The sequence below is a fragment of the Camelus ferus genome, chromosome 32 (assembly GCF_009834535.1).
Source record: "Camelus ferus isolate YT-003-E chromosome 32, BCGSAC_Cfer_1.0, whole genome shotgun sequence".
Taxonomy (NCBI): domain Eukaryota; kingdom Metazoa; phylum Chordata; class Mammalia; order Artiodactyla; family Camelidae; genus Camelus; species Camelus ferus.
In genome coordinates, this window is record NC_045727.1 from 18,212,848 (window position 1) to 18,240,363 (window position 27,516).

The following is a 27,516-nucleotide window of genomic DNA, read 5'->3' on the forward strand; positions in this document are numbered from 1 at the left end:
TTCAGTGCTAGGAATCTGGGATCCTCTTAAAGACAATGCTTTGAAAGCCCAGACATCATAGATAGACTTTGCTTTTTATTCAGTCCTCCAGTTTTACAATAGAATTACCGGGGGACCTTTTAAAACTCACTAATGTCGGGGCCCCACCCCTCAAAGATGCGGGTTAAATTGGTCTGGGTATTGTTTAAAGGTCGCAACCCTGGTTTAAAATCTCCCCCAGGTGTTTCTGTCGTGTGGACAGCATTGAGCTCCAGTCTGGTTCTCAGACTTACTGCACACATCAGGATTGCTACCCGGAGTCACAGCTGTAGAACTCAGTGCTGTACTTCATGGAGCCCTTTAGGGGACATTAAATGTGACTCCATGATAATATCACCTCTATCAATGAGACAGGAAGGGGGCAGGGCACAGCCATTCAAAAAATGTTACAGCAGTTAACATCAAAATGGTGTAAGATTCAACCCCCAGGAGGCCTTGAGGCTCAAGATGATGAGAGACTTAACTTCTAGCAGGTCTTGAGCTTCATTATACGCTCACTGTGATATATCAACATGGTGAATAACACGCCCACAGGCACCATGGCAGTCTCAAGGCTAGCCACAAAAGGTCAAAGAGAGGACAATGGCCAACTTCCTGGGAATCCCAGCCCCTTCCCCTTAGACTAGTCCTTCCACTTACTAGCACATGAAGCCACCGAGCCCATAAAAATCAGTAACACGGTGCCTCGGGGCCACCCCTCTCTCTCCCTCTTCGGAGACGGTCCACACTCTGTCTATGGAGTGTGTACCTACTTTTAATCTGAGCACCCAACCCCCACACCTCATGGCCTTTCTCTTGCCTTTCAATGTATCTCTCTGAATAAATCTACCTTCACTCAACTGTGGCTCGCTCTTGAATTCTTTCCTGCGCGACTAAGGACCCACATCCCAGGGGCTCAACCGAGACCTAGGACACAGCCCTCCTCATGCCCCACATCTGTTTCCCTGCATCATCATGACAAGATGGTCCAGGTTGCTACCACAGCACCTTGGAAACCGCAGCCCAGCTTTCTCCTACACAGATTTTTTTTCTGAAACATTCCCCCTAGAGTTGGTGGGGATAAATTCACCAGACTTTGCGCAAGGCCAGGCTCTGGAAGGGCAGAACCTGGGGTGGGAGTGTGTGCATGACCTTGTGCGTTGGAAGTGGGGCTCGTTAACTGGTAAAGGGCAGTGATACTTACTGCTGCAAACATCTCCCGCCTGGAAGAGCTCAGTGGTGAGCAGAACTAATCCGTAGTAAGAAAACGCATTGGAAAACCTGCCAGGAAGGATGCAAGAATGGTAAGGAAGTGATCGGAGGAATGAAAGTCCCCGTTCCCCATCCGTTCGGGAAGGATGTGCATCTACAGTGGCAGCAGAGACTAGTCCTTGGGCTCAGGCCACACTCGGCCTTTGGGGGCTTTCCTGGACCCTTGGGCAGGAGGGTGGCAGGTACAAAGCACAGTGATGTGATAAACAAAGGACATAGGAAGTGATCCTGTGTCCTGTGAAAGATCAGGAACAGCACTATATCACAGACATGCCACCCTCAAGGCTGTTTACTCAACTGACAAAAGGAGGGAAAAAATGGGGGGACCAAAATTTTGTTGAAAACAGTCATCGTTGACCCATGTCAACAGACGCCAAGGCTTCTGGGTTGAGCTGGTCCACCTGGATAGGGAAGAGCGAGGGAAAGCTTTGATAACCTAGGTATGCCCCAGTTTTTGAAAGTTTGCTTTACTCCACTTCTCTTTTTTTAAGGAAGCCCTACATTAGTACGTCTTTTCGCTAACCGGAAGAAATCCAAAGAGGATTTCGACTTTTACTAAAAAAGGATGAAAAGTGAAAATAGCATTGTGTTCATTTTGTAGAGGAAGCAAGGCCCCAAGCAGCCAGAGTGACGCCACCCAGCGCCTACCCCGGGAACTACACTCAGCATCTCAGCATCTCAGCCTCCAAGCTGCCAGAGCCCTGAACTGTGTCTGCCAGCATCTGTGGTTTATCTCCATTTATTTTGTTTCCTTTATTAGCAAGATATGTCCTCCAGTAATTACTTCTTCGCTTTATGCCATTTCAGCATATGAAAGGTTTCACTGGAATCTTTCTCTACTTTTTTCTTTTTTTAACTTTTTTTTTGGCAAGGGAGAGTAGTTAAGTTTTATTATTTATCATTTATTTATTTATTTTTAATGGAAGTGCTGGAGATTGAACCCAGGACCTCGTGCGTGCTAAGCATGCAATCTACCACCTGAGCTGTACCCTCCCCCCAGAATCTTTCTCTCTTTTTGAATAGTGGGGGGTGGAAACCTGTGCGCAGAACTGGGCTCCAGCTCTGCCCAGGTATTCCTGAGAGCTGAATCAAGTCACCAGGCATTTATTAAACGCCTGCTGTGTGCCCAGTCAACTGTGGAGTCTGCAGGCTTCACGAGCATCTCAAAGCAGAATGACACAGTTAATTAATTCTCGACCGTTGCCTGAGCCAGAATATTCTCGTCCTATAGTACAGTTACATAGAACTCAGTCATAATCAGAAGCTGATGATTAACTTCCTTGGGTGATGGTACGTGCTAGCAAATTTAGTGATTTCTACAGTCTTCTAAAATTAGCCTCTAATTAATTGCTTAGCATTCGAGAAGTGTCAGCTCAACAGAATCACATGCACTCAAAGACAGATACTCTCAGTTCTGTTTCCTCATCTTTTAAAATATCCTGCAGACTCCATCTTTGTCCTGGGCACACAGCAGGTGTTTAATTGATGCTTGGTGAGTTGATTAAGGTCTCGGGGACAATGCAGGGGCAGAGGTGGAGCCTGGTGCTGCCTATTATCAAAGCTTTCCCTTCCCCTTGCCTGCAATCGACCTCTTTGAGGACCCTCCCCTTGCTGATTAGCACCTCTGCTCGAAGGTGAACAGGAAAAGTTCAAAACAGAATACAGAGCCTTAGCGGGGCCAGTTTTGCGCACTGTTAATGCTGTGTACACAATTTGGTAGAAAGAGTTGAAAGCGTGGCTGAAATGTGACTAGTTGTGGCTCGTAAGGTCATGACTCTCGGCAGATGCACTCCAGCCATAGCCCTGGTTGCTTTTATAAGAAAAAGCGGAACAAGATGAGAACTGAAAGTGAAAAGAATGCCCAAGTTGACCAAATCAGTGGTTCCCCAAATATGGGCCCTGTACCACTGGTGGTCCCCACGGTAATATGAGAGGAGAGGGGACCGATACAGCAAAGATAGTAAATCTCATTGCGGAAAAAAAATTCCCTTTTGGGAAAGGGGCAGGGAAGGGATAAATTGGGAGTCTGGGATTAGCAGGTGCAAACAACTATATACGGAATGGATAAACAACAAGGTCCTACTGTACAGCACAGGCAACTAGCTTCAATAACTTGTAAGAGCCTATAAAGAAAAATAATATGAAAAGGAATATATATGTATATGTAACTGAATCACTTTGCTGTGCACCAGAGACTAACTCAATATTATGAATCAACTATACGTCAATTAAAAAAAAATCCCTTTAAGTTTCATATCTCAGTCTTAACTTAGGTGCTAATGAGTCCTTAACACCTCCTCTCTCTCCCAGTCTCTTAAACACAGCAGCTCAGTGCCTTGGCATATCATCAATCTAGCTACTTGTTACTGTACTGGCATCCGTTGGTATCCGTAGGGGGTTAGTTCCAGGGTGCCCTGTGAATACCAAAATCCTTGGATGCTCAAGTCCCTTATATAAGATGGCATACATAGTATTTGCATATAACCTACACACATCCTCCCATATACTTCAGATCATCTCTAGACTACTTAGAACACCCAATACAATGTAAGTGCTATGTAAAGAGTTGTAACTACAATATAAACGTTATGTAAATAGCCATCAATGCACAGCAAATTCAAATTTTGCTTTTTAGAACTTCTCAGATTTTTTCCCCCTTTCTGAATATTTTCCATCTGCAGTTGGTTGAATCCTTGGATGTGAAATGTGTGGCTAGAGAGGATCGACTATATTTATCTTTAAAAGCGACTTCTATCTGTGGCCTGCAATTAAAGATTTTCCTTAAAGCAGATATACAAAGTTCCCTTTGAAAAGACATTTATCGGAGTAAAAAGTGAGTCACATTAAAGAAAAAGACAAAGAAAATAATAGTACAGGCGATCTCTGCATAACACGGAAGTCAGGAAATTGATGCTCAATTTTGTAAATGTTGCCCTAGATGGAAAAGTTCTCTGTGCTCCGAGTTAGAACAAAACCCAAAACAGGGCGCAGATGAGGACCAAAGCATCGACAAATGGTTCTTACCATATAAACCACAGCAACAAGGTCGTCCATCTAAAATGGGGTGTGAAAAGGTCCCTCATTTTGCCTCGGTCTTCCTGTTGCAAGACAAAGAATGCCATTTACTCTCCTCCCCTGCAGATGTGTGGACACCGGCTGGTGGCCTGAGACAAGTGAACACCCGCGGCTGGGAGGCAGGATTTCTGCTGGGCTGGACATTCAATACCCGAGAACCCAGGGGATTCCTGAAGGATGGAGACATACCTCATCCCCACTCCAACCTGGAATCCTGGAGCCGGGAGGCAGACCCCCTCCGGTGTGGCCCCTTTGAGCCCTCTTGGGCGATTCCATGGACCCGGGGAGCAAACAATTAGTCCAAGATGTCTCAGACCATTTCATGCCTTCCCCACCCAAAGCCAGCTGCTGGTCAAGATGATCAAAATGAATGTGCTGAAAATCAATTCGCCAAAAGCCCACTTGCCAAAAGATCGATTAACTAAATGACCCATTTGCTGATTTTATATAACTTAGTAACTTACCAGATCTTTGCTTTGCAATGTTCTGTTTAAAAATATATACATATTCTATGATTGTGATTATCTTCTTCTTCAATATATTTAATGAATGTATTTTTCTTCATAGCAATTTGAGTAGTGCTTACTTATCTAAACATGCTAAAAAAATTTTTTTTAAGATTATGGGTTATAGGTGGTTTAATCTATGAATATTGTCTTTGTGAATAGAATATTTTTGTAATGTATTTATTTGTTTCTTAACTTTTTCAAGCCTTTTTTTTAATGGAGGTCCTGGGGACTGAACCTAGGACCTCAGGCATGCTCAGCACGTGCTCTACCACTGAGCTCTTACCCACGCCCGCCTCAATATATTCGTGAATAAAAAAAAAGCAATACTCATTAATATGCTTACCGTGAATGTTAGTAGTTATTGAATATATTTTAGAATGGATTCATTCATTGATATATTTAGGGATGTATTCATTAATATAGTTTTAGAGGGAATATATTGAGGAATAGATGTATTCATATATACATGGGAAAAATATATTCCTATTTACTAAATATATTCAAAAAGAATAACCCTTAAAATAAGTTTTTGGTAAATGGTTACACTGGCAAGTCAGTTCAGGAAAATTGGCTTTTGGAGAACTGGTCTGCTTCTGGAAAGCCCTTCTCTCCTCTTTTTGGTGATGGGAGATTCACCACCTCCTTGGAGCCTTCCTGGACCTGAGAGAGCTCTCTCTCTGTGGGCTTGGCTGCCCCTGGCTGCATCAGCTATGCACCTGTCCGCATGACCTCCATCAAAAAACCCCCCAAAAAACAAAAACCCAGGGCTGGGAGTGGGGTATAGCACAGTGCTAGAGTGCATGCTTCGCCTGCAGGAGGTCCTGGGTTCAATCCCCAGCACCTCCATTAAAAGAAAAAGGGGCCCACAGCAGGGCACTCTGAAACACAGTGAGGCCCCCCACAGCAGCAGCCCCCTTCCAAGGTGAAGACCACAACTGGAGCATCCATGTTTGACACTTTCACTTCGCAAAACACACTTCAAACCACTGTGTGCTTTCTCCACCCGGAGCAACTTCAACCAGGAGGCAGGGAGGAGAACGTGGCCTCTCCGCAAAGGCAACTAAAGGCGGCTTCTGCACCCCAGGTTCTTTGGGATGCCCCCCTACCCCACCACTGTGCCTCCCAAAGTGGATCGGGGGTCTTCTGGCTTCCACGTTGTGAGACCCCTGCCTAACACTACCTCTCAATCAGATGAAATTCCACTCAGTTCTTTTTGCATAGTATAGAAATAATCAGAAATACTATTTCCTTGTCGGGTCTGTTGTTTGCTTACGTGCATTTGTGATGTTTCTCTAAGGTGCTTGGATGATTCTTGAGGGCAGGAACTGCTGCCTTTAATCCAGCTCCTTTCTTCCCATTTGTACCTGTGCTAGGTGCTCATAAATACTCACTAAAGCGTATTCCCTGATGGTGTTGCCATGGGGAGCGATGCACCATCCATTACGGACAGGCTACACGGGCACGCAGGGTGGCGCAGTATGGCGCCTTGGATCTAAGCCTATCCCTGCACTTTCTAATGTGGTTTTATTGTCAAGCCTTTGACAATCAATCACATTTGCTAATCAGACTTCATGGGTGCTGACAGATGAAACTGAAGCAGTAGTAGTTACAGGACCCATTAAGGGACATTATATTCCATTTCTCTAGTCACTGGCTAAGTTCTCCAAGTGGCACTTTAAGGACTTGGAAGTGAAAATACACAGACTGCAGCTGCCAAATTCCCCTTGCAGGTCCTGTCAAAGGCGCCCTGCCCCAGCCACTCGCTGTATACCCACAAGCACAGGGACACCCCCTGCCCCCGTCATGTACACACGCTCCCCAGCGCATGCAGGGACATGCATTGAATCAGTCTGCCAGTCACCAACCTGTCTGGAGATGATGAGTTTCCCCAGAGGCATGGGGGCTCCGTTTTCTGTGGCTATCCTCTTTAAGGTGGCGATAGCCTTCTCCTGGTTCCCGGACAGTACATCATATCTTGCACTCTCTGGCAGCCACTATGGGGACAGGAGACCCAGATGTGGCCAGTTAGGGCAGAACAGAATGCTCGGTCCCAAACATACACTCTTATCTGTGTGTAGAGTCCTTAAGAGTGGAGGCTCCGGAGCCAGAAGACTGGCTTCAAATCCTGGCACTGCCATTGATTATGTGCTCTGTGACCTTGAGCGATAACTTGATCTCTCTGTGCCTCCATTTCCTCATCCATAGAATGGGGATAATAATGGATCACCCTTCTTAGGGTTGTTGAGAGGATCAAATGGGATATTCCAGTCAAAGCGCTTAGCACAGTGCCTGGAATGGGTTAATGGAGGTGTTACTGTTGCCATTGCTATGACTATAATTTGGTACTGCTGAGTTCCAGGTGATGGCTGAATTAAATTGACTGACACTAGAAAAGGAAAAAATATAAAAGTCCACCACTCTCACCATCATCATCATCTCTCAAGAAACTACACCTCACCTGTGTTCAGCATCACCTTGCAAACTCAAAGAGACAGAAAGAAATCAGAAAGACCTTTAGACCTAACAGAGGCCCAACCCCAAGTGACTAGATAAAGATATCTTCATAAAACAAAGCAACAGCAATCTGTGAAATAACAGAAGGTAAGGCTGGGAGTCAGAAAATCTGGTTCAAATAAGTTCTGTTGTTTATTTGCTGTGTGCCTTTTGACGGGTCAATCAACCTCTCTGGGCCTCAGTTGCCTCATTAGTAAAATGAGATTGTAGCAGAGATTGCTCGTGTCCATTAAAATTCATGCCTCCCTTTCCATAGCATAGAGTTGTACTCGGATATGGCTGCCCAGCCAGGAACTACATTTCCCAGCACCCCTTGCATCCCAGTGAGGCCATGTGACATGCTTTCACCAATGGCATATGAGACGAATATTCCTGGCTGTCTCTACCTGCCCTTCTTCAGTCTGCGTGTAGAAGACTCCAAAGCCCTGGACAATGGCAGAGCTACAAGCTGGAAGGAACCTGGGTCCGGAATCACACCTGCCAAAAGGAGCATCCATTCTGCGCTCTTATGTGAGTGAGAAATAAACTCCTATCATGTTAAGTTACTGAATGTGTAGGCTTTGTTTGTTATAGCAGCTGGTATCATCCTAACTAATATCGGGTTCATCATGTCCCACCTCCTGTGGTTATTGGGAGGAATAAATATGATAATGCATGTAAAGAGCCTGTACAGAGCCTGCTACAATGTTATACTCTGTAATTATTACTACTGTACTATCATTACCAGAAATTATTACGTTATTTACCATCGATGAGATCCATCCTTCCACCCATAGGCCTATTTTGGGGCCCACTGGTTAGAAAGCATTTCATGAGTGTGGTCTACACATGAAATGGTAAGTGTATGGTTTGATCTCACTCTGTGTGTGTGTGTGTGTGTGTGTGTGTGTGTGTGTGTGTGTAGGGGCGTTAATTTATGCAGAGCTGAGATGGAGAGAGCATTTGAACCCCTGGACCCAGCCATGCCTGAAGCCATATTTAATTTTCTATCATGTATCTCTTTCACTCAAGCCAGTCTGAACTGGGTTTTTGTCACTTGCAATGTAAGAATCCCAACTATTCCAAATACAGTCACCTTAAGTGTAGATCCTTCAGTGGGTGGGCAAGGTACTCCCCACCCTCTTGCTATCTCCCTAAAGAACATCCCAGCAGAATCTGGAGAAAACCAGACACCCCATATTGGGCCAAAGCCAGACCCTGTTCCTTTATCTCATTACCTGATTAAAACGATAATCTTAAGAGGTGGCTTTGGTGCCCTCCTCCTCACTCTCCCTACCAAAATATAGTGAATGGCAGGAGAACAACTAGCAAAGGCTGAGATCTCGTAAACAAAGATACCTACAAAACACAGGACAGCAAAGAGGAGGAGCGGGACAGCCGAGAGGATGAGCAGCCAACGCCAGCCCAGGCTGGGCATCACGAACACAGCCAGGATGACCTCGAACACTGTCCCGATGGCCCAGAACACCTGGCACAGGAGAATGGGGGTCAGTAATGGGCAGCATTGGTCAACACAGTGAGCAAGTTCTGGATCATTGTAGACAAGGTTATCCACATGGGTAAGGGGTCCTTTGGGGGGGGCATGATCAGGAAAGTCAGACTGGCCATCACTTTTACTATGGTCCACATGGTTGGACCAGAGCCTCCATGTTGTCCATCTCCCGAGGGTACCGCCCACTGTACAGTATTTGTATGGTGCCCACTGGAGTGGGCAACGTGGCAGCTCTGATTAAGGAGATCAATATGATCAAACTGTGTGAGGTCAGTACAGCAGTGGACACATTGACTTTCGTGTACTGACGTCCACCCCCTTTGCCCAGTAGTGCCCCAGTATCCTTTATCAGAATTGCCTCTCCCTCATAGGGCTGAATATCTGCTTCTGCTTCTCTGTGTCACTCTTCATCCTTCTCCACCTTGCTCTTTGTATGGACTGCATCAACGGGCTCCCTGTTCCCTGGCTTCACATTGGGTGCAGCCAAAGGGGAGCCCCACAGGAGATGGGAAGGAGGAGAGATTGGGGTGCCTATTCCTCTGGCTCTTTCTCTGCAGGGTGGAGACAGGCTGGCTGCATCCCTCAGCTGAAGGTCACAGCTCCTGTCCAGCAGCCTTTGCTGATCCACACCCTCCCTGTCTCTCTCTCTCTCTCTCTCTCTTTCTGGGCTGCTAATTACTCCTTCCCTTTACCCCTTCAGGGTCTTTATAAATAGTCCCTTTATGAAACCCTCTTCAAATTATCCTAATTTGAGTACGCTGTTTCCTGCTGCAACCCTGAATCTACAACTATGGTCCATTTCATAACATCGTCCTTCATCTTCCCAGTTTGGGAGCCCCAAGACCCTTCCTAAATCCCCTTTTTCTTAAAGGAACCACAGTCCCTTCCAGTTGCTGACAACCAGAGGGACAGTCAAAATGTCTAACAACTTATAGCACTGGCCAATCAGAAGGGACACCATATAGCACTGACCAATCAGAATGAACATTGGTCACACAACTCCCCCCCTTCATGATTGTGTGCCAGGAGTTAACTCTTCAGCTGCTGGATCATGGGGAGTTCTAGGGAGTCCTTAGAAAGGACAGGGTGTTAGGCAATGAGAGCCAATCAGTGTTCAGGATCAGCTGGCACGGACGCATTTCAATAATGAAACAACCAGTGTGGACCTGCTGACCACCACCCTGACTGGTCAGGGGTAGATGCAGTCAGGATGGTTAAGCTGGGCTGTGGGGTCAACGTGATCAAGATTGTCAATATAGTCACGGTGATTAGGGAGGTCAGAGTGGCATCACAGTCATCACTGTGGACCTCAGTGTCCTGCAGGGACAAATAAACACTGCATGGAGGAGGGCCACTGGGCAGTCATGTATTTGCCCTGAGACCTTCTGGATCATGGTTGAAAAATGGGTCACAGGACCCTGGCAGAGGGAGAGCTTGAAAGGGACTGGCTGGTCCAAGAGAGTTTTAGGGCAGCCTATTGGCCACAGAAGTGGCCGCAAATCGAGATCTCACACAAGACACAGGTGAGTCTGGATGCAAACAGAGGTAACGAGTGATGATATGGGTGAAGGGCAGGAGTTTGGTCCACTCAAGCTACACTGCTCATCACCAAGTCTCAGAGAAACGCTATTTCAAGAAGGACATATTACCTGCCTGCCTCCCTCTTTTTTTTAAGCGATGATAAACTGAATATTCTTGTCAATGGAAAAATTTATCCATTTTGCAAGACCACCATATTGAAATCAACATAACTGATCCATTCAAATCCTTGTGTACTGAGTCTGTTATTTTCCCCAAGCTCCCTTTTCCATGTCTTATGGTTCAAGACGCCTGGGAACCTCCTGCTCAGAAAATGGGTATTCTCCAGAAACCCAGACCAACCTCCTTACCTCAATCAGCAAAATACACTTAGCTCTGGCTTTCATGGGAAGGAACTCAGCATACAGGGTCACCCTGGGAAGGCAAAAGACAGAAAGAAGGTGAAGGTCAGGACTGAGTGAGAAGATTGCTACAGTTTTCTGAACTTCTTGGCCAATATCCCCCAAGGGTAGTCTGTAGACCACTTACATCAGGATTTCTGGGGATGATGGCTAAATATGTAGATCCCCAGGCTCCACCCTAGACCTTCAGAAACAGACCCTCGGGTGGGGGGCGTCCAGGCATCTGCATTTTTAACGAATTCCCCATATGATTCTTACATTCAGTAGCTACCCATCCTTGAGCATTCCTCACAACCCAGTGAATCGACATGAAAAAAGAGTGGTGGGAGTATGGGTAACTTCCATCTAGAACCATTTCTCAGGTTTTCCCTATCGCCCAAGTCCTGAATCAACTTGGAGTTAGAGGCCTTTCATTCTGTGGGGTGCCCCTCATCCGGGGTCCATCTGACGTCTCCTGGTGACCAGACTCAGCCCATGTCTTCTTGGCAGGAACCCCACAGAAATGATGCTGAACTCTTTCCAGGTTCTCACACCAGGGACACGATGTCATCTCATTCCATCACTGGTGATATGAACTTTCATCACCAGATCAAGTTGTCTGACAGATAGTTCTCTCCTAAAGTTATCATTTTCCATTTGTGATTAAGTACTCTGTGGGGGAACACTCAGAGATTATGTCAATATCCTGCTCCCAGGAGAACCTCTAATCACCAGTTTTAGCTTTCTATCCATTGACTATTTCTGCCTGAATCAACACTACTCTGATGGCAAATGGTATTTATTATTTCCATAACTCCTTCTACATTTATTAGTTGACATTCCACTGTAAGGAAGAGCTTCCTTCCTTCCTCCCTCCCTTCCTCCCTCCCTTCCTTCCTTCTATTTCTTCACACATGCAGCATCCTGCCAGCGATCCTTCCACATAAGTGTTCCAACTCTTACCACTCTGGGCATGCCAGCCCAACTTCCAATCGCCAGCACCTGCAACCCTTTCCTGAGTGTTTTCTCTGGTCATTAAAGCTTGCTTCGCCAACCTGTGTGGCAGACCAGAAGCAACCGAGGAATTTAAACTTCCCAGGAGCAGCTCTCAACCAATGACAGTTCCCTCATCCCTCGAACGTTGGAGAATGTGCTGCAGCGTCTCCCAGAGGAAACTACCTGCTCTTAAGTCTCTGGGTCATGGTCTGCTTCCGAAAAGACAGTTTGGAAATCTTTCCATAGTAATATATCTCGATCTACCACATTATTATTATTTTTTTTAATTTACCACATTATTTTTAACAGCTGTAACCCTATTGACGATTACTTAGATTGTTTTCAGTTTCTCGTTTTCGCAACATATGCCACAAGAAACATCTTTTCCTGGAATTGGCTTGCCCCACATTTGGTCATTATTTATAGTGGTTCATTATGAAAATGAGCAATTTGATCTTCATCCAAAGTACGGTGATTGTTACAATCACACTGAAGACCACAAGAATGAGCAATGAAATGAGCGATGCCAAGAAGCAGCTTTCCTGGTGTAAATAAATTCCCATTGCAAATAATCGCACTGACAGCATTTGGCAATTAGAGATTTGCCATTTGGATCAACTGCTTGGAAAGAAGTGACCTGTGATCTCCGTTTGGAACAGGGGGGCAGCCACCTGGGCTATTCCTCTTTAAGAGCGGCTAAAACACCCATAGGATACCAGTGAAGGCCAGCGTCCATCTCAGCCCCTCAGGTAAGTGGCATTTCTGCTGAAATACACAGACTCTCTACTGGAAATAAACCATTTGCTCTGGTGCCAACCTGTATTTGGTATATTTTTGTGAGGCAGTACATGCAATTAGAGGTGATTATCATTTTGGGGGGTGCCTATTTGCATTTTTTAAATTTTCTCAAACAAAAATGTATTGTTTGTAATGATAAAAATAAAGTTACATTCAACCCACTTTTGATCCCTTGCTTGGATTAAAGTGTGTTCTTTCTTGATGTACCCCAGAGGCAGAAAATGTAATTATTTGGCCTCCTAAGTGTGATTCCTCTTTCCTGTTTCAATGAAAGGGAACAGAACCCTTCCAGAACCACCAGTTCTACATTCCCAGAATCATCTCTGAATCAGGACCAGGGACCCAGCGGACATGAGTGATTTAGCCGGACTTTAAAAGCTCAGAACACTTTCATGGTATTTGTTCAGATAAAAGTGCTCTGGCCTTAGGCAGAGCTGGGTGTGAACCCAGTCTCTCCACGCGGGGGATGGTTTGCAAAAGTTGCCCCACTGTTGTGCTGCCTGCGAGCTGGCTGCTCACTCCATCCAGAGTCCATTTCCCCATCCCTTGAATCTGGCCTCATGACTTGCTTTTGATCAAGAGAATGTTGTAGGAGTGCCAGTTCCAAGCTTGGGCCTCAGGAGACTCTGTGGCTTCTGCTTGTTCTCTTGGACTCCTGCCCAGATGCCATCTGACCTGGGGGCCCGGCTAGCCAGCTGGAGCATCAGAGGCTTGTGGAACAGAGATGACTCAGCTGTCGCCAGTCCCCATCCAACTCACCAGCTGACGAGAGACACGAGTCAGCCTCGTCAAGACCAGAACAACTGAATCACTGAACTACAAAATCATGAATTCAATAAATTGTTGTCGTTTTAAGCCGTGAGTGTTGGGGTGGTTTGTTACAAAGCAAAAGGTAACGCTACACTCCACTGAATAACCATCTGACCTTAGGCAAGTCACTCAGGATCTCTGAGCCTCAGTTTTCTCATCTGTAAAATGGGAGCAGTAGGCTTGTTCAATGGACAGGATGAGGTAGTGTGAAGAGAGGGCCTAGCACGGCACCTGCACTTGGGAAGCACTCCACTGACATTACTATTATCATCACTATTAATGTTGTTATTACTAAGAACCGGTGTGAACCCCTACTTTGGAAGGGAAGAGGAAAAGAAAGAGGAAATAGTGGGAGACAAGGAGTTAGGCAAAAATTAGGGCAGATGGATGGGTTCCTTATTAATTTGCATATGAATTGATGATCGGTAGCTGTAATTTACTGTGGTAATCAATTTACAAGATACGCAAGTCAAGTCTTAACACTGTATGCCTTAAACGCACACAGTACTGAGTGTCAATTACATCTCAATTAAAGTGAAAGAAGGACATTTTTCTCAGTTAAAATGTTTTAAATAACATGATCTGAATTTACACTAAAAATTCAGAGTCCTTTATAAGGACTTCTGATTGTTGAGCTTTTAAAAACTATACAGCAAGATAGTATTCATTTATTTTTGTGAGATGGTACAATTGGGTAAAATCCTTCCAAACGAATGGAAACTCTTAGTTATTTAATTACATAAAAGATATATTCAATTAAATGTTTCTGATTCATGAACTTAGGGGAGCCATTTTTATAACTAGATAAGAGCATGGCACAATTAAGACAATTATTTTTACGTAAATCGCTGGAGGGAAAGTACTGGGAAACCAGCGATTCTCTTGAGTGGCTAAATATTTCTTCTGTAATTTTGTTTGTGGTTTTTATTTGCCCTCTGCACGGACAAAAGAGCTACCAAATGGAGTCATTAAGAGAACACATTTGGAGGGTCAAGTGATGCTTAAATCTGAACCACTTACTATGAGACCTTAGACACGGGGCTTCTTTAAAGCTTCAGTTTTCTCACTTGTGAAATTGAGGTAATAAAATCTACGTCTTAAGATTTGGTGAGGTTTTAAGTGGTCATGTGTATAAAGCACGTGATCTGGTGCCTGGAATGTAGTAATAGCTCAATTATCAGGCAGAAGGTCTACAGCGGCATTAAACAGATGAACAGCTAAATGGAGAGGCATGACATTTGGGGTGTGGGGGCAGGTAGGCAATTTGAGGACCCTCACGACATAGAAAAAGGGGGAAAGGCCCTCCCAGCTGCCCTGTTTCCTTCATTTTATTCCCCTGATGTCCTGTCCTCTTTCCCTGAAGATCGCTTCCCTTTGTGGTTTTAGGAGCTGTTTTTTTCTCTCCTCTAGTTACTCTGCCATTAGAATCCCATCTGCTTACAATCTTCTAGAGGTCCCTTGAAATTTCTCTTCAGCTAATGGCACCTTTCTCTTGCTTTCCAGCACTGTGTAAGATTTATTTTATTTTTTATGCCTTTTATGTCATTTCCAGAAAATGTGGAAGAGGGAGGGGAACATAGTGCTTTGCAGGCCACCGTCTTGAACAAGAGTCACCGTGGAGACGGCCAACAGGCACATGAAGAAATACTCAATATTGCTAATTATCAGACAAAGGCAAAGCAAAGCTACAGTGAGGTATCACCTCACACGGGTCAGCATGGCCATCGTTCAAAAGTCCACAAATGATAAATGCTGGAGAGGGTGTGGAGAGAAGGGAACCCTCCTACACTGCCGGTGGGAATGCAGTTTGGTGCAGCCACTGTGGACAACAGTACAGAGATTCCTTAAAAACCTAAAAACAGAGCAATCCCACTCCTGGGCATATATCCGGAGAAAACTAACTCGAAAAGATACATGCACCCCAATGTTCATGGCAGCACTATATACAATAGCCAAGACATGGAAGCAATCTAAATATCCATCGACAGATGACTGGATAAAGAAGTTGTGGTATATATATACAATGGAATACTACTCAGCCATACAAAAGAATGAAATAATGCCATTTGTAGCAACATGGATGGACATAGAAATTATCATCCTAAGTGAAATACGTCAGACAGAAAGACAAATATCATATGATATCACTTACATGTGCAAATGACACATTGAACTTATTTACAAAGCAGAAAGAGACTCATAGACATAGGAAACAAACTTATGGTTACCAAAGTGGTGTGGGAGGAATAAATTAGGAGTTTGGGATTTTCAGATACTAACTACTGTATATAAAATAGATAAACAACAAAGTCCAGCTGTAGAGCACAGGGAACTATATTCAATACCCTGTAATAACCTATAATGAAAAAGAATATATAGATGCATAACTGTATATATAAAGAATATATATGTACAGAATAATATATTCTGTCACCGGAAACTAAAACATTGTAAATCAACTATACTTCAATAAAAAAAAATTTCCCATTAATAATAATACACAAAAATCTCCTTTTAAAAATAAGAGAGAAAGAAAAAAGAATCACTGGGGACATTCTGAATACCTGGTTCCTTTCCCTCCCCTCATATGGAAAGAAAATCCAGGTGGCTGTTTAGAAGCTGGTTCTGCTGCCATCTACCTGGGCATCCCTGGGAAGGAAATTGAATGTGTACTTCTGTGAGCTCACGCCTTCCAGCCACAAGGGGAAAACTGTCCCCTCGTCAATGAGTGGCTCATGAATGGGGCAGTGGCTGTATCTGCAGGAATTCCTGGCATTGGGCCAGCAGCAGTGGACTGACCACATTGGCCACAGCCCCTGCCAGCCCAGATTAATCGACTTGGCTTAGTGGCCTCTTCTTTAAGCTCCAGTGGTTTATAATCTCATCCCAGATCCAGGAGTACCAGTCAAATGCCTACTCTTCACAGCCCTGGAAGATCGATAACGAAAACAGGAGGGAAGGACTGAGTTGAACTGAAAGCCACTCACTGTCCTTCCAGCCTTTAAAGTGGCAGAAAGAGACTGGATTTGTTCCTGTGATTCGTCCACGTGGTCACATCTCCCTTCCTCCATACCGAGTCCATTGTCCATCTCGCTGACGCCTGACCCTCTTGTCAAAGACTTTGGCAGACCATATGCTACCATATATTGAGTGCCCTGCCGGACGCTATCCTGGGCACTTCATATGTGTTGCCATTTAATATTCTAAGAGACCTGTGAGGTAGGTATGCTATTATCCCCATTTTAGAGATGGGGAAATGGCGTTGAAAGGCTTAGTGACTTGCCTAGGGATGCACAGCTATTATGTGACAGAGCCAGGATTCGAACCCAGGGAGCCTGGTTTCAGAGCCCAGGATTTAAACACCCTGCTTCTGCATTAGCATTCTCCTTCGAGGTCACTTCTCCCAGCCCTCCGCAATCCTGACACTCCAGAAGCTCAAGAAGTCAATTACCGAACTGTTGACCCTCGGAGGGCAGGGGTGCTGCGGTGCGACACCCTAGTCCTCACCCACCAAAGCCAATCTCACCATTTCTGTTGCCAAAGAGCCAGTCTGCCAGCAGCAGAGACCAACATGGAGCCCCCAGGATGAAACCAAGTTGTTTACATTGGACATCTTCCATTTTGGAAGGAGCAGTGAATCAACTTGAACAGAACTGGTACATCTTCTGGGAATTGGTTTGCCTTTCCTGCCCATAGGGTTTCAGGCAGCACTATTAGCCAAGGGTTTTCAAAGTATTTGATGTATTGACCCATGATCCCACAGCGCATGGGACCAAGGGAGCCGATATGAAACAAAGGAGATGTGGCAGTGAACATCTGACCATGGAATCCACTGGTCCTTTCACATAACATGCCACCCTGGAGCTGCTGGCCTGAGAGATGGAAGAGCCTTTTGTAGGTCCTGCAGAGGTGTTAGCCTGGAGATGATGCCTTGTGAGGACAGGGCACTGTTTTCCAGGACACAATACACTCTTTAGTGGGGAGAGTATAGCTCAGTGGTAGAGCACGTGCTTAGCATGCACGAGGTCCTGGGTTCAATCCCTAGTATCTCCATTTAAAAAAAAAATAATAAATAAACCTAACTTCCTCCCCCAGTGCCCTAAATACATTCTTCAATCAATGACCATTATATGGTGCTCTGTAGAAAGAACACATGGTTGTGGAAATCAAAGGGCTGAAGTAGGAACAGTGTTCACTGCCATCACTCCCTGTGACCCACTGGAAGTAGGGGTGGAAATCTGAAGTAGAGGAGATAATCTGGGCAAACTCTTTAGAATAGCACCTGCCACTGTTAATTATTAAAACACTAAATATTGCCTTTAATCATCATCCTTTAGGGTGGGGTCCACTCTCTTTTCCCATAAACAGCCCAACAGTAAATATTTCAGATTTGCAGGCCAGAGATTCTCTACCAAGACTACCCAACTCAATGGCTGTAGCATGGAAACAGACATAGATAATCTGTCAGTGCATTGTGTGGTGGTTTTCTAATAATATTTTTTGGTAGGGGTGTAATTATGTTTATTTATTTACTTAGCAGAAGTACTGGGGATTGAACCCAGGACCTCGTGCATGCTAAGCACGTGCTCTACCACTGAGCTATACCCCCCACCCCCCCAATCAATAAAATTTTATTTAGAGAACCAGTGAGCAGGTCAGATTCGGCCCACCTGCCACCATCTGCCAGTCTCTGTTTTAGAATTCCCCAGTTGGAAAGTAGGGGGCGGGATAAATTAGGAGTTTGGGATGAACAGATACACACTACTGTGTATAAAGTAGATAAACAACAAGGACCTACGGTATAGGACAGGGAACTATATTCAATTTCTTGTAATAAGCTATAATGGAAAAGAGTCTGAAAAAAAAATATATGTATGTACATGGACACCTGAAACTAACATTGTCAATCAACTACACTTTAAAAAAGAAAAAAAAGAATTCCCCAGTCTCCCAGGAGACAGTGACTTCTTCCTGCAAGTCCAGCTGCTCTCACTACCTGAACATCAGCAACAGCAAAATAACACATAACTTACAGGTAATTAGCCCCATCCCCTGTCTCATTCGTGGTCAGGTGAGAAAGGACGAAGGAGCAGAGAGCACGACAGTTAAGAACACAGATGTTATAGGTACACAAGGTCAGTTTCTTAGTTCCACCTGCACTCTGTGTGGCTTGGACAAATGATTTTACCCTCTGAGCCTCAGTTTCCTCACCTGTAAAATGGAGATTGCAATCATTTGACGACACAAAATCCTGGAGCTGCTGTGCTGTGTCAAAGATAAATGTCCCATCAATGCTAGATCTGTTATTTTTATTATTATTTTACATCTATGACCTTCCAGCTCTTGTGTTGCTTTGGTGGCTGTTCGTTGTTACAATCCCGACAATGATGCTATACTCTGGCTACACCATGGCTAGAGGCCCTAGTGTGGGTAGGTACCATCTTTGCATCCCTCTGAGGCCATGAACATAGCTGACCTGCTGCCTGGCTGGGTGGCCAGAGCTGGGTATTTACTTACGACTGGGGGACCCCTCCGATTCCGAAGCCCACCAGGCCCCGGAGCACCAGTATCCAGCTGTACACGGGTGCGAAAGCACTGAGGATGCCGTAGTACAGAGTCCAGAGCACGCTGATCTTCAGCCCCTGCGGAGAAGGAAGACATCTAGTCACAGGGCTTCTCAGCACCTCCAGGGCACACACCCCCTGCACCTGTTTAAAGTCGCCAAGAGGGTCATGTTAGAGGGTAACCTACTCAGCCAAGGGGGTGCCTGGGGTTCTCTGTGTGGGTGGTGCCAACCCCTAGGGGGTGTCTGGGGAAATTGTGGGGCATTCTTGGTTGCCCCAGTGATTGGCATTTAATAGACAGGTCCCAGGAAATTTAGATGTCCCATAGCGCATGAAACCCAATCAAGACTTATCCTGTGTCCTGTACTGACTCAGATCAAACTTCCCGCTGGACCACCGTGCACCTGAACACGGTTTGTGATTATCTGCATCCAGACCTGCACTCCAGTTTACAGATGAACAGGATTTTGGGGGGTGGGTATAGTTTGAATACACTATTTTTTCAGGAATGCAACTTCTAGGGAAATTAAAGGAAGGCACACTTTGTTTTATCCAGAATTTTAAAAAATTGTTCATCATTTCAGAAAACTGTGATACCATGTGATACTGGAGTGACTGAGGGAACACGTCAGTTTCCGTCATGGGGCTTCTATATGTATCTATGAATAAACTGATCTGAATCTTATTTCAAAATGTCAGATCTAAAGAAGAAGCATCAGCGAGATTCCATTAAATCCAAACTTATTTATCATCAGGGCAAATATTCACGGCTTCCTTTTAGTATCTAGGCAGAGTTGTGGGTGAATATCTGCATATTGAAAGTAAATCTTATTTTATTAATTACCTCCTTTAAAAAATTTCTCCCTCATGTCCTAGCTAGGGCATTATAACTGATTTCTTTTTGTTTGTTTATTTGTTTTTAATTTTGTTTTGGTTTCTTGTTTGTTTGCTTTTTTGGGGAGGGGGAGTAATTAGGTTTATTTATTCATTTTTAATGGAGGTACTAGGGATGGAATCCAGGATCTGGTGCGTGCTAAGCATGCACTCTACTACTGAGCTACATCTTTCCTCCTCTGATTTCTTTTTTTTTCTTTAATTGTGTAAGTGGCTAGGTTATTTTATCTTTGAAATTATTTCTGGATTAGGAGGGGCACAATAAAAAATTTAATAATTTTTTTTTAAATAAAGGGGACATTGTATTTGATGGGGTTGAGAACCACCTAGGATACAATACTGCAGGAAAAACTATGGTGCATAGTCCTGGAGTGTTCATTACCCTTAGAGACTGAGAAAAAAAATCAAGGGCGAATGGAGTTAAAAAATAGTTTTTATATCACAACCAACACTAAATGTATCAGGAGTAAAATGCAGATTTAATGTGAATTTTAGACCTGCCACGTGAGGTCTTGGCAGCACTCCCTCTGCAGCACGCTTCCCAGAGCTCCAGAGTTCACCCTCCTGCCTGCCCACCCAGAGATGTTTCAGGGAGAAGGTGAGACATACTAATTTCAGCTTTAAAGTGAAAATGAAGAAGGGACCAGAGAGGAAGTTTGGAGGTCTACCAGACGATTTCAGGTCTTTTGGAAAATGATTTCAGGTGAGAGAATATTTTAAATAACTTTGCATCACCTTGTGAGAAAGTGATTTCTTTTTCCTTTCAATTTTCATCCTGCTGATAATATCCACGAGGAAATATCCACCTTTTAAACACCTGCTAATTTCTCTTTAACAGAGAGGGCAGTGGGGCAACCATACCCGCTAGAATTCTATAACAATGTTTTTCATTGTGTTTATTTTTGCAAGTGATTTCTACTTAGGGGCAATTGCTATTGATTTCCCATTTGAGACTCTTTGTCAAGTTTTCTTTTCCAAAAACATGCATTTAAGATTTTTTTTTAAAGGAAAACATGCTGATATAAAGAAAGATTATTAAGCACATAAGAGACCAGGTAGGGGAGGAATTATTAAAGTCTAGGAAGCTCTGGATCTATTGCAATAACAAAGCAACTTTTCTGTTCCCCTAAACCCGTGGCTATGAAATTGGTACCAGCCACATATATACTGAGTTCCTATTTTTTTTGGCTTAAGCTAACTTAATAGGGGCTTTCTTCTTTGGAACCCAAAGAGTCTTGAATCAGAAACCAGACATCATTAGCAGCAGAGACCATAAAAGGAAGGAAGGAAAACAGAGCAGGGGAGGAGAGGGGAGAGAGGAGGGCGCCCAGACTGGCGCATGGGAGCTAAGCTGCCTGGGAGCTGGGTTATCCTGGTGAGGTCACCGGGTGTCCCCATGCCTGTCCTGTCAGTCACAGCAGACTGCAGCTGGCTCTGCATTTGCCCGCTGATGCCAGGGCTTTCCAGCTGCCCAGAAAATGAGGACTCAGCAACCATTTGGAAGTACTGTCATGGCTATCGCAAAGGGATGAGCACTTCCAGGAAACCTCGTCCAACCACTGCTCAGGGACTCGGCAGAAATGTCCTTCCAGCTTCTCATTAACTACACTTGTCATTCTGCCTAATATCCATTCTGTCTTTTAGATTGTTACCCCTCCCTCCCCTGCCTTCCTCCCTCTGTCCTTCCTTCCTCCAATATTCATTAAGCATCCCCTGTATACCAGGCTTTAGAGATAGACACATAGACATTATAATTCATTAATTTGCTCATCAATTATTCATTCAACAATATGCATGTATTGAGTGCCTGCAGTATGCCAGACACTCGAGATATGGATATATATTATACATTCATTCAATATACATGTACTGAATACCTGTTGTGTGCCTGGCACTAGAGGTACTGATAAGTACCCTTCATTCATTTGTTCACCATGCATGTATCAAGCACCTGTTGTGTGCCTGCCAGTTGAATAATACACGTTATTCATTCATTCATCCATTTACTATGCACCTATTGACGGCCTGCGGTTTGCTAAGCACTTGGCTTTGTTCTGTGCTTAGCAAACGTGACAGCCAGAGTCACTGACTTCGTGGAACTTTCATTTGCATTTTAAAAATTGTTGTCCCATCCTTACACTGGGTCCTCACAGTGGCCTGTGGGAAGAGGTGGTTATTTTCAGGTCCACTTTACAAATCAGCACAGGGAAGGTCGAAGGAGGTGAGCGATTTGTTCAGGATCAGCAGAGTCAAAACTGAAGCCAAGATTCCCTACCCTAAAAGCTACACTTGGAATGAGCCACTCTCCTCCTCCAGGGCCTTCAATGGCTCCCCATTACCTCTGGCAGAGAATATCCACGCATGCACTGAGCTTTTCAAAAACCCTTAACTCTTTTCATTTTGATGCAAAATATGTCACTTTTGAAACGGAGGCAACTGATTCAAAACCCTAGGAAGCATTGCATGGGGTTAAATGAAACACACCTGGGGGCCTCATTTGGCTCAGGGCTCAGCAGTTTGCAACCTGTCACCTGGAAAGGCTCCAAGCTTCTGCTCCAAGAAGCAGAGAGTCTTGCTGCCACTTGGGTGCCGGGCGGGCAACCCCAAAGAAGTGTGCTGACCTCACTGCTACGAGCGTTGCTCAGTCACCTGCAGGGCTGTATGACTCAAGCCCCCTGCACCTCTCCAATGATGCTCAAGTACCAAGAAGAGAGTCACAGGGCAAGGAAATCCGAGGATTTTCAGATATTGGAATGAGAGGTCAAGTGCCTGCCACCCACCTCCTTCTCCCCCTTCGAGATAACATGGACATATAGCCTTTGAACTAGATGGTGACCTGATCATTTTCCGAATTTTTTTTTTTTTGAGTCCCAACCAGTAGTAGTTACCATTGATCTTGGGCTATCCACGTATCAGTGAATACTGTTCTAGGTGTATTATATACGTTTTCTCCTTTTTAAAAAATATTATTTATTTATTTAGGTTTTTGGTGTTTTTTGTTTGTTCATTTTGGGTTTTGTTTGAGGGGGAGGTAATTCAGTTTATTTATTTACTTATTTATTTTAATGGAGGTACCGAGGATTGAACCCAGGACCTCGTGCATGCTAAGCACATGCTCTATCACTAAGCAATACCCTCCTCCATCTTTTTTTTTTTTAATGGAGGTACTAGGGATTGAACCCAGGATCTTGCACTCTAGTTCCCTCCCCCATATACATTTTCTTATTTAATCCTCCCAACAATCCTTTGAGCTCCTACTGTTGTCAGTCCTATTTTGCAGATAGGAAAACTGAGGCTCAGCGAGGCAAAGCAATCTGCCCAAGTTTACGTTGCTTGATGGGGGAGGGAGGGACTAGGCTATGAACCTGGATGCATTTATCTCCATCCCTGCAAGACCGCACACCCACTGGCGCCCTTCCCTTCCGGGGCTGCCACAAGTCCCCAGGCTGAAGAAACTTTCGTAGGAATCCCAGTGGCCCGCTGAGTCCTAACCCCTTATGTGATTCTCCTGCAAAGTCACGCAGTGGACGTCCTCAGAAACCTTGCAGCTGGGCCGAGGCAGAGCAAGGAGCTAAGAGGAGGTTCTCGGAGTTTGCCAAGGCTCGCCGGCTGTCTGGCTCGACTGCTGGTCCTGGAGGGGATCTGGGGAGGCTTTATAATCAGAGCCGGATCCACGCTCCCTAAGGTGGAGCCAGAATTCCATGCTGGGGAGAAGGAGGCTCTGCAATCTGGTGGAGGAGGAGGGGGGCTGTCTCCCTCTCTCTCCAGTCATGGCCATGCCAGCTTTACACTGGATGTGGAATTTAGCAAGCTGGTCAAGAGAGCAGGCAGCCCCCGCCCCAGGCTTCATCTGTTTGGGGCGGATGAATGCTTCAACTGACCCACTGAATTCTAGGAAATCATTCGGTTATGTCTCCCAGCAGCCAAAGTCAGGAAGAAGGATGTGAACTCAGGCACCATACACACCTGCATTTTAACACTGGCATTGCCATTTGTTGGCACCATGAGCTTGGCGAATCATAGGATTAATAATGGAAACTGTAGGGGGAGGGTAAAACTTAGCGGTAGAGTGCATGCTTGGCATGCTTGAGGTCCTGGGTTCAATCCCCAGTACCTCTTTAAAAATAAATTAATAAATAAACCTAATTACCTTCCCCCAAAACAATAATTAAAAAAAAAAAAAGGAAACTGATGAAACATGTTCTCTGTGCCAACATTTCTTTACAAAGGTCATTTCCTCCTCACAACAGCCCCGTGGGGAAGGCTATTGTTATCCCATTTACGGATGAGGAAACTGAGGCACAGAGAGGTTGAGTAACTTGCCCAAGGTCATGCAGCCCCTAAGTGGAGAAGCTGGGATTTGAACCCAAGCAGACAGGCCTCAGAGCCCATGCTGTACCAATGGTGCTGTATTAATATTTCATTTGTCCAAACGACCCCTTAGGTAAGTATCAAAATGAGTATTGAGTGATCCCTGTTGATGGAGGAAGAGGCTGAAAAACTCACTGTTCACAATACTGCAACTTGGCACGGTCTGTGTGTTTATTCTGGGTTCCTAGTTTCTCAGCCTTGGCACTAGGTACACATTGGAACTGGTCATTCTTCATGATGGGGACTGTCCTCTGTCCTGCGGGTTATCGAGCAGAATCTCTGACCTCTACTTAGTAGATATCAGTGGCAACCCTCCCCGTCGTCATGACAACCAAAAATGTCTCCAGACATTGCTATGTGTCCCCTGGGTGGAGTTGAGGCAACATCCTCCCCACTACCTCCTCTGCATTGAGAACCACTATTCTAGAAGGTGCCTAAATGTCTTTAGACTTCACAAGATTCACTAATGGCTGAACACCCATGTATGAATCTGTTTAAAATCCATAGCTTTCTCTTCTGAGATCCATTATAAACACGAAGACATCTACGTTCTACAGGGCTACCTCCTGGGAACCCCGTAAGAATGACTGCCCTTGGTGGCAGGATAACATCCTCTTCCAAGGGGAGTCAGGATCCTAAGCTAACGACCTTCGTTGACTTTTGGGGCAAACAAAGAACGTTTATCAGTAAAATCAGTTGCTGGTCTGGAGACCAGATGCGAGAGTTGCAGAACTGGAAACAGGGAGGTTTTATCCTCATCCATCCAGCTCAGCCACTCAAGAAATATTTATTGAGTGTCTGCGATAGGCCAGGTGCTGTGTCTGGTGCCTGGGGCCACCTCAGCCCCCTTCCTCGTGGAGTGTGCTAGGCTCACCTGGCCACCCTGCTGCCTGTGTCCGTGGCAGACATCACTAATCGATCACAGTGCTGTCCCACTGGGCCTTCGGACTCCTCACATCCATGTGCCTGCTAACTGATTAGAACAGACCCAAGGGACAAAAACCCACTTGCCCTTTCATTTGGGGAATTCAATAAACGGTAGCTCTTAATATCAGCTAGTGTCCAATCCCACCTCAGCCTCCTTCACTATAAAGAAGGAACCTGAGGCCCATGCGTGGGGAGTGACTTGCTTTAGACACACAGTTGCAGATACAGGCCCCAAATTAAGGTATTTTTATGTCTTTCCCCGCTGTGTTCCTCATGGCTTCAAGGCTCACCAACTGGATAACAGAACTGAGGGCGCAGCAGAATTCCTTATTATGGGTGCCCGCATTTTTTTTGTGCATTTGTCTCTTTGCCTCAAGGGCAAGTAAATAATAAGATGTTTTTAGCCAGAGACAGAGGAAGGGGTTGCCCACCCACCCCGGCACAGTTCGCTCAGGAAGAAGCCACACTGAGACCCTATGAGAGCTGCTTCCTTTGATTATCTGATGATTAATGAGGTCCAGTCTCAGACAGCTGCAGTTTCACAGTTTCTTTAAACGCTGCTAGCTCCACCAAAGACATGGCTCCTTTTTATGTTAAGAGGTGCTTCCCTCCCTCCCTCCCTCCCTCTTTTCCTTTCTCCCTCCCTCCCTCCCTTCCTTTCTCCCTCCCCCCTTTCTCCCTACATCCCTCCCTCCTTTCTCCCTCCATCCCTCCCTTCCTTTCTCCCTCCCTCCCTTCCTTTCTTTCTCCCTCCCTCCCTTTCTCCCTCCCTCCCTCCCTTCCTTTCTCCCTCCATCCCTCCCTTCCTTTCTCCCTCCCTCCCTCCCTCCCTTTCTCCCTCCCTCCCTGCCTTTCTCCCTCCCTCCCTTCCAGCTCTCTCACTCTGCTCTTTGTTTCAACCAGAAAGTCAGTACAGCAGTGACTCATCCCCTCCAGAAACAAGAAATGGGTGGTTGGGGGCAGAGTCTACAAGGCTGCCAATCTGAAGATCCAAGTAATCCAACTTCTATTCACTTTGGGTGACTGGGGAGTCTTTCCAACTGACCTCTCCAGCCCCTGAAACCAACCAAGATCCCCTGGGCTACAATGGCTGCCGTCAGTTTCCCAACCCTGCCTTCTCTGGCCCTGTCCCAGCCACTTCCTGGAGGTTTTAGTTGTCAATGTTGGTCCACGTTGTTTCCTATCTCTCAGGAGGAGGGGCTGCAGCTGGGGTCTACTTCCTGGAAAGCACTGTTTGAACACTCATTCATTCACTGAGCCAAGATACGTGTATTGAGCACCTACAGAGTCCAGCCACAACCATTGCGGTTAAAATAAGGACGTAGAGTTAGAAGGGACGAGACCTGGCTCTGGGACATACAAACTGTGTGGCCTCGGGCAAGGCACACACTCTCTGTGCCTCAGTTTCCCCTTCTGCAAGATCAGGCTGAAGTAGTACCTACTTCAGTGGTTGTTATGGCCGTTGGATGAGCCCATGCGTGTTGTCTTGCTTAGTACAATGCCTGCCGTACCAGGCACTGTTTTACTTTTATTTCGTGGCATGCTGATTGCTGTGGACCTCGCCTGTTACCTACCCAGCCTCCATATCTTCCTTCTTCCTTCCTAACAGAATTCTAAGGTTGTTTAGGTATCTACCCACTCCCCGGATCCAGGAGTAGGCTTTTACTAGTCTAAGCCAATGGTTCTCAAACTGTGGTCCCCAGACCAGCCGCATCAGGATCACCTGGGAACTTGTCAGAAATGCAATAATTGCAACGTCGGCTCACGTGTCCTGTGCCTAGGATGTGCCTTGCACTGTCCCAAGTGATTCATCTCAATTAACCCTCCAGTGTAGATTCTGTGATCTTCCTCTTTCTACGTGTGAAAAAGTTGATGCTCAGAGAGGTCAATTCACTCGCCCAAGGTCACACAGCCAGGAGTGGCAGAGTCGGGACTGAATCCAGGTCCACTGGACTTTAGAGCCCAAGCATGTAACCACTACACCATCCTGCCTCTGGAGAAACTGAAGACTGATGAGGAGAGTCCAAGAACAATAGAGCAGTCAGGTTGTGCGATAGCTCAGAATGTGCCCCACTGGAACAGTGACTCTTCCTGAATAGGGCACTTAACCAGCAAAAGCTTGCCTGGATCTACAGAGATCTTGTCTCCTTTAAGGCCCACATTTAGAGTTTGAAGGACCATGGCTTCACACGTGGAAAGAATCAAATAGCCCAGGTGCAGTCTAGGGAATTGAGAGCAACGTAAAACACAAAGGGGACCCTCAAAGCCCCGAAGTAACAAACAGATAAAACAGTGAATGCTCAATGCAATTACAGACCTGTAAGTTCCCTTCTTCCTTCTTGTTTGCAAACCTGTTT

The 27,516-nt window shown here is 45.4% G+C and overlaps 1 protein-coding gene across 1 annotated transcript in view; it reads right to left on the reverse strand.

Annotated features, from left to right (window-relative positions):
• Window positions 1–27,516, reverse strand: part of SVOP (SV2 related protein) — a 60,627-nt gene that overhangs the window by 12,624 nt on the left and 20,487 nt on the right. The window contains exons 6-11 of the mRNA XM_006176152.3: window positions 18,921–19,045; window positions 10,770–10,833; window positions 8,731–8,856; window positions 6,740–6,868; window positions 4,315–4,388; window positions 1,223–1,299 (exon numbers count right to left, since the gene is read on the reverse strand). Coding sequence (XP_006176214.1) covers window positions 1,223–1,299; window positions 4,315–4,388; window positions 6,740–6,868; window positions 8,731–8,856; window positions 10,770–10,833; window positions 18,921–19,045 — 595 coding nt within the window. The remainder of the gene's footprint in view (window positions 1–1,222; window positions 1,300–4,314; window positions 4,389–6,739; window positions 6,869–8,730; window positions 8,857–10,769; window positions 10,834–18,920; window positions 19,046–27,516) is intronic.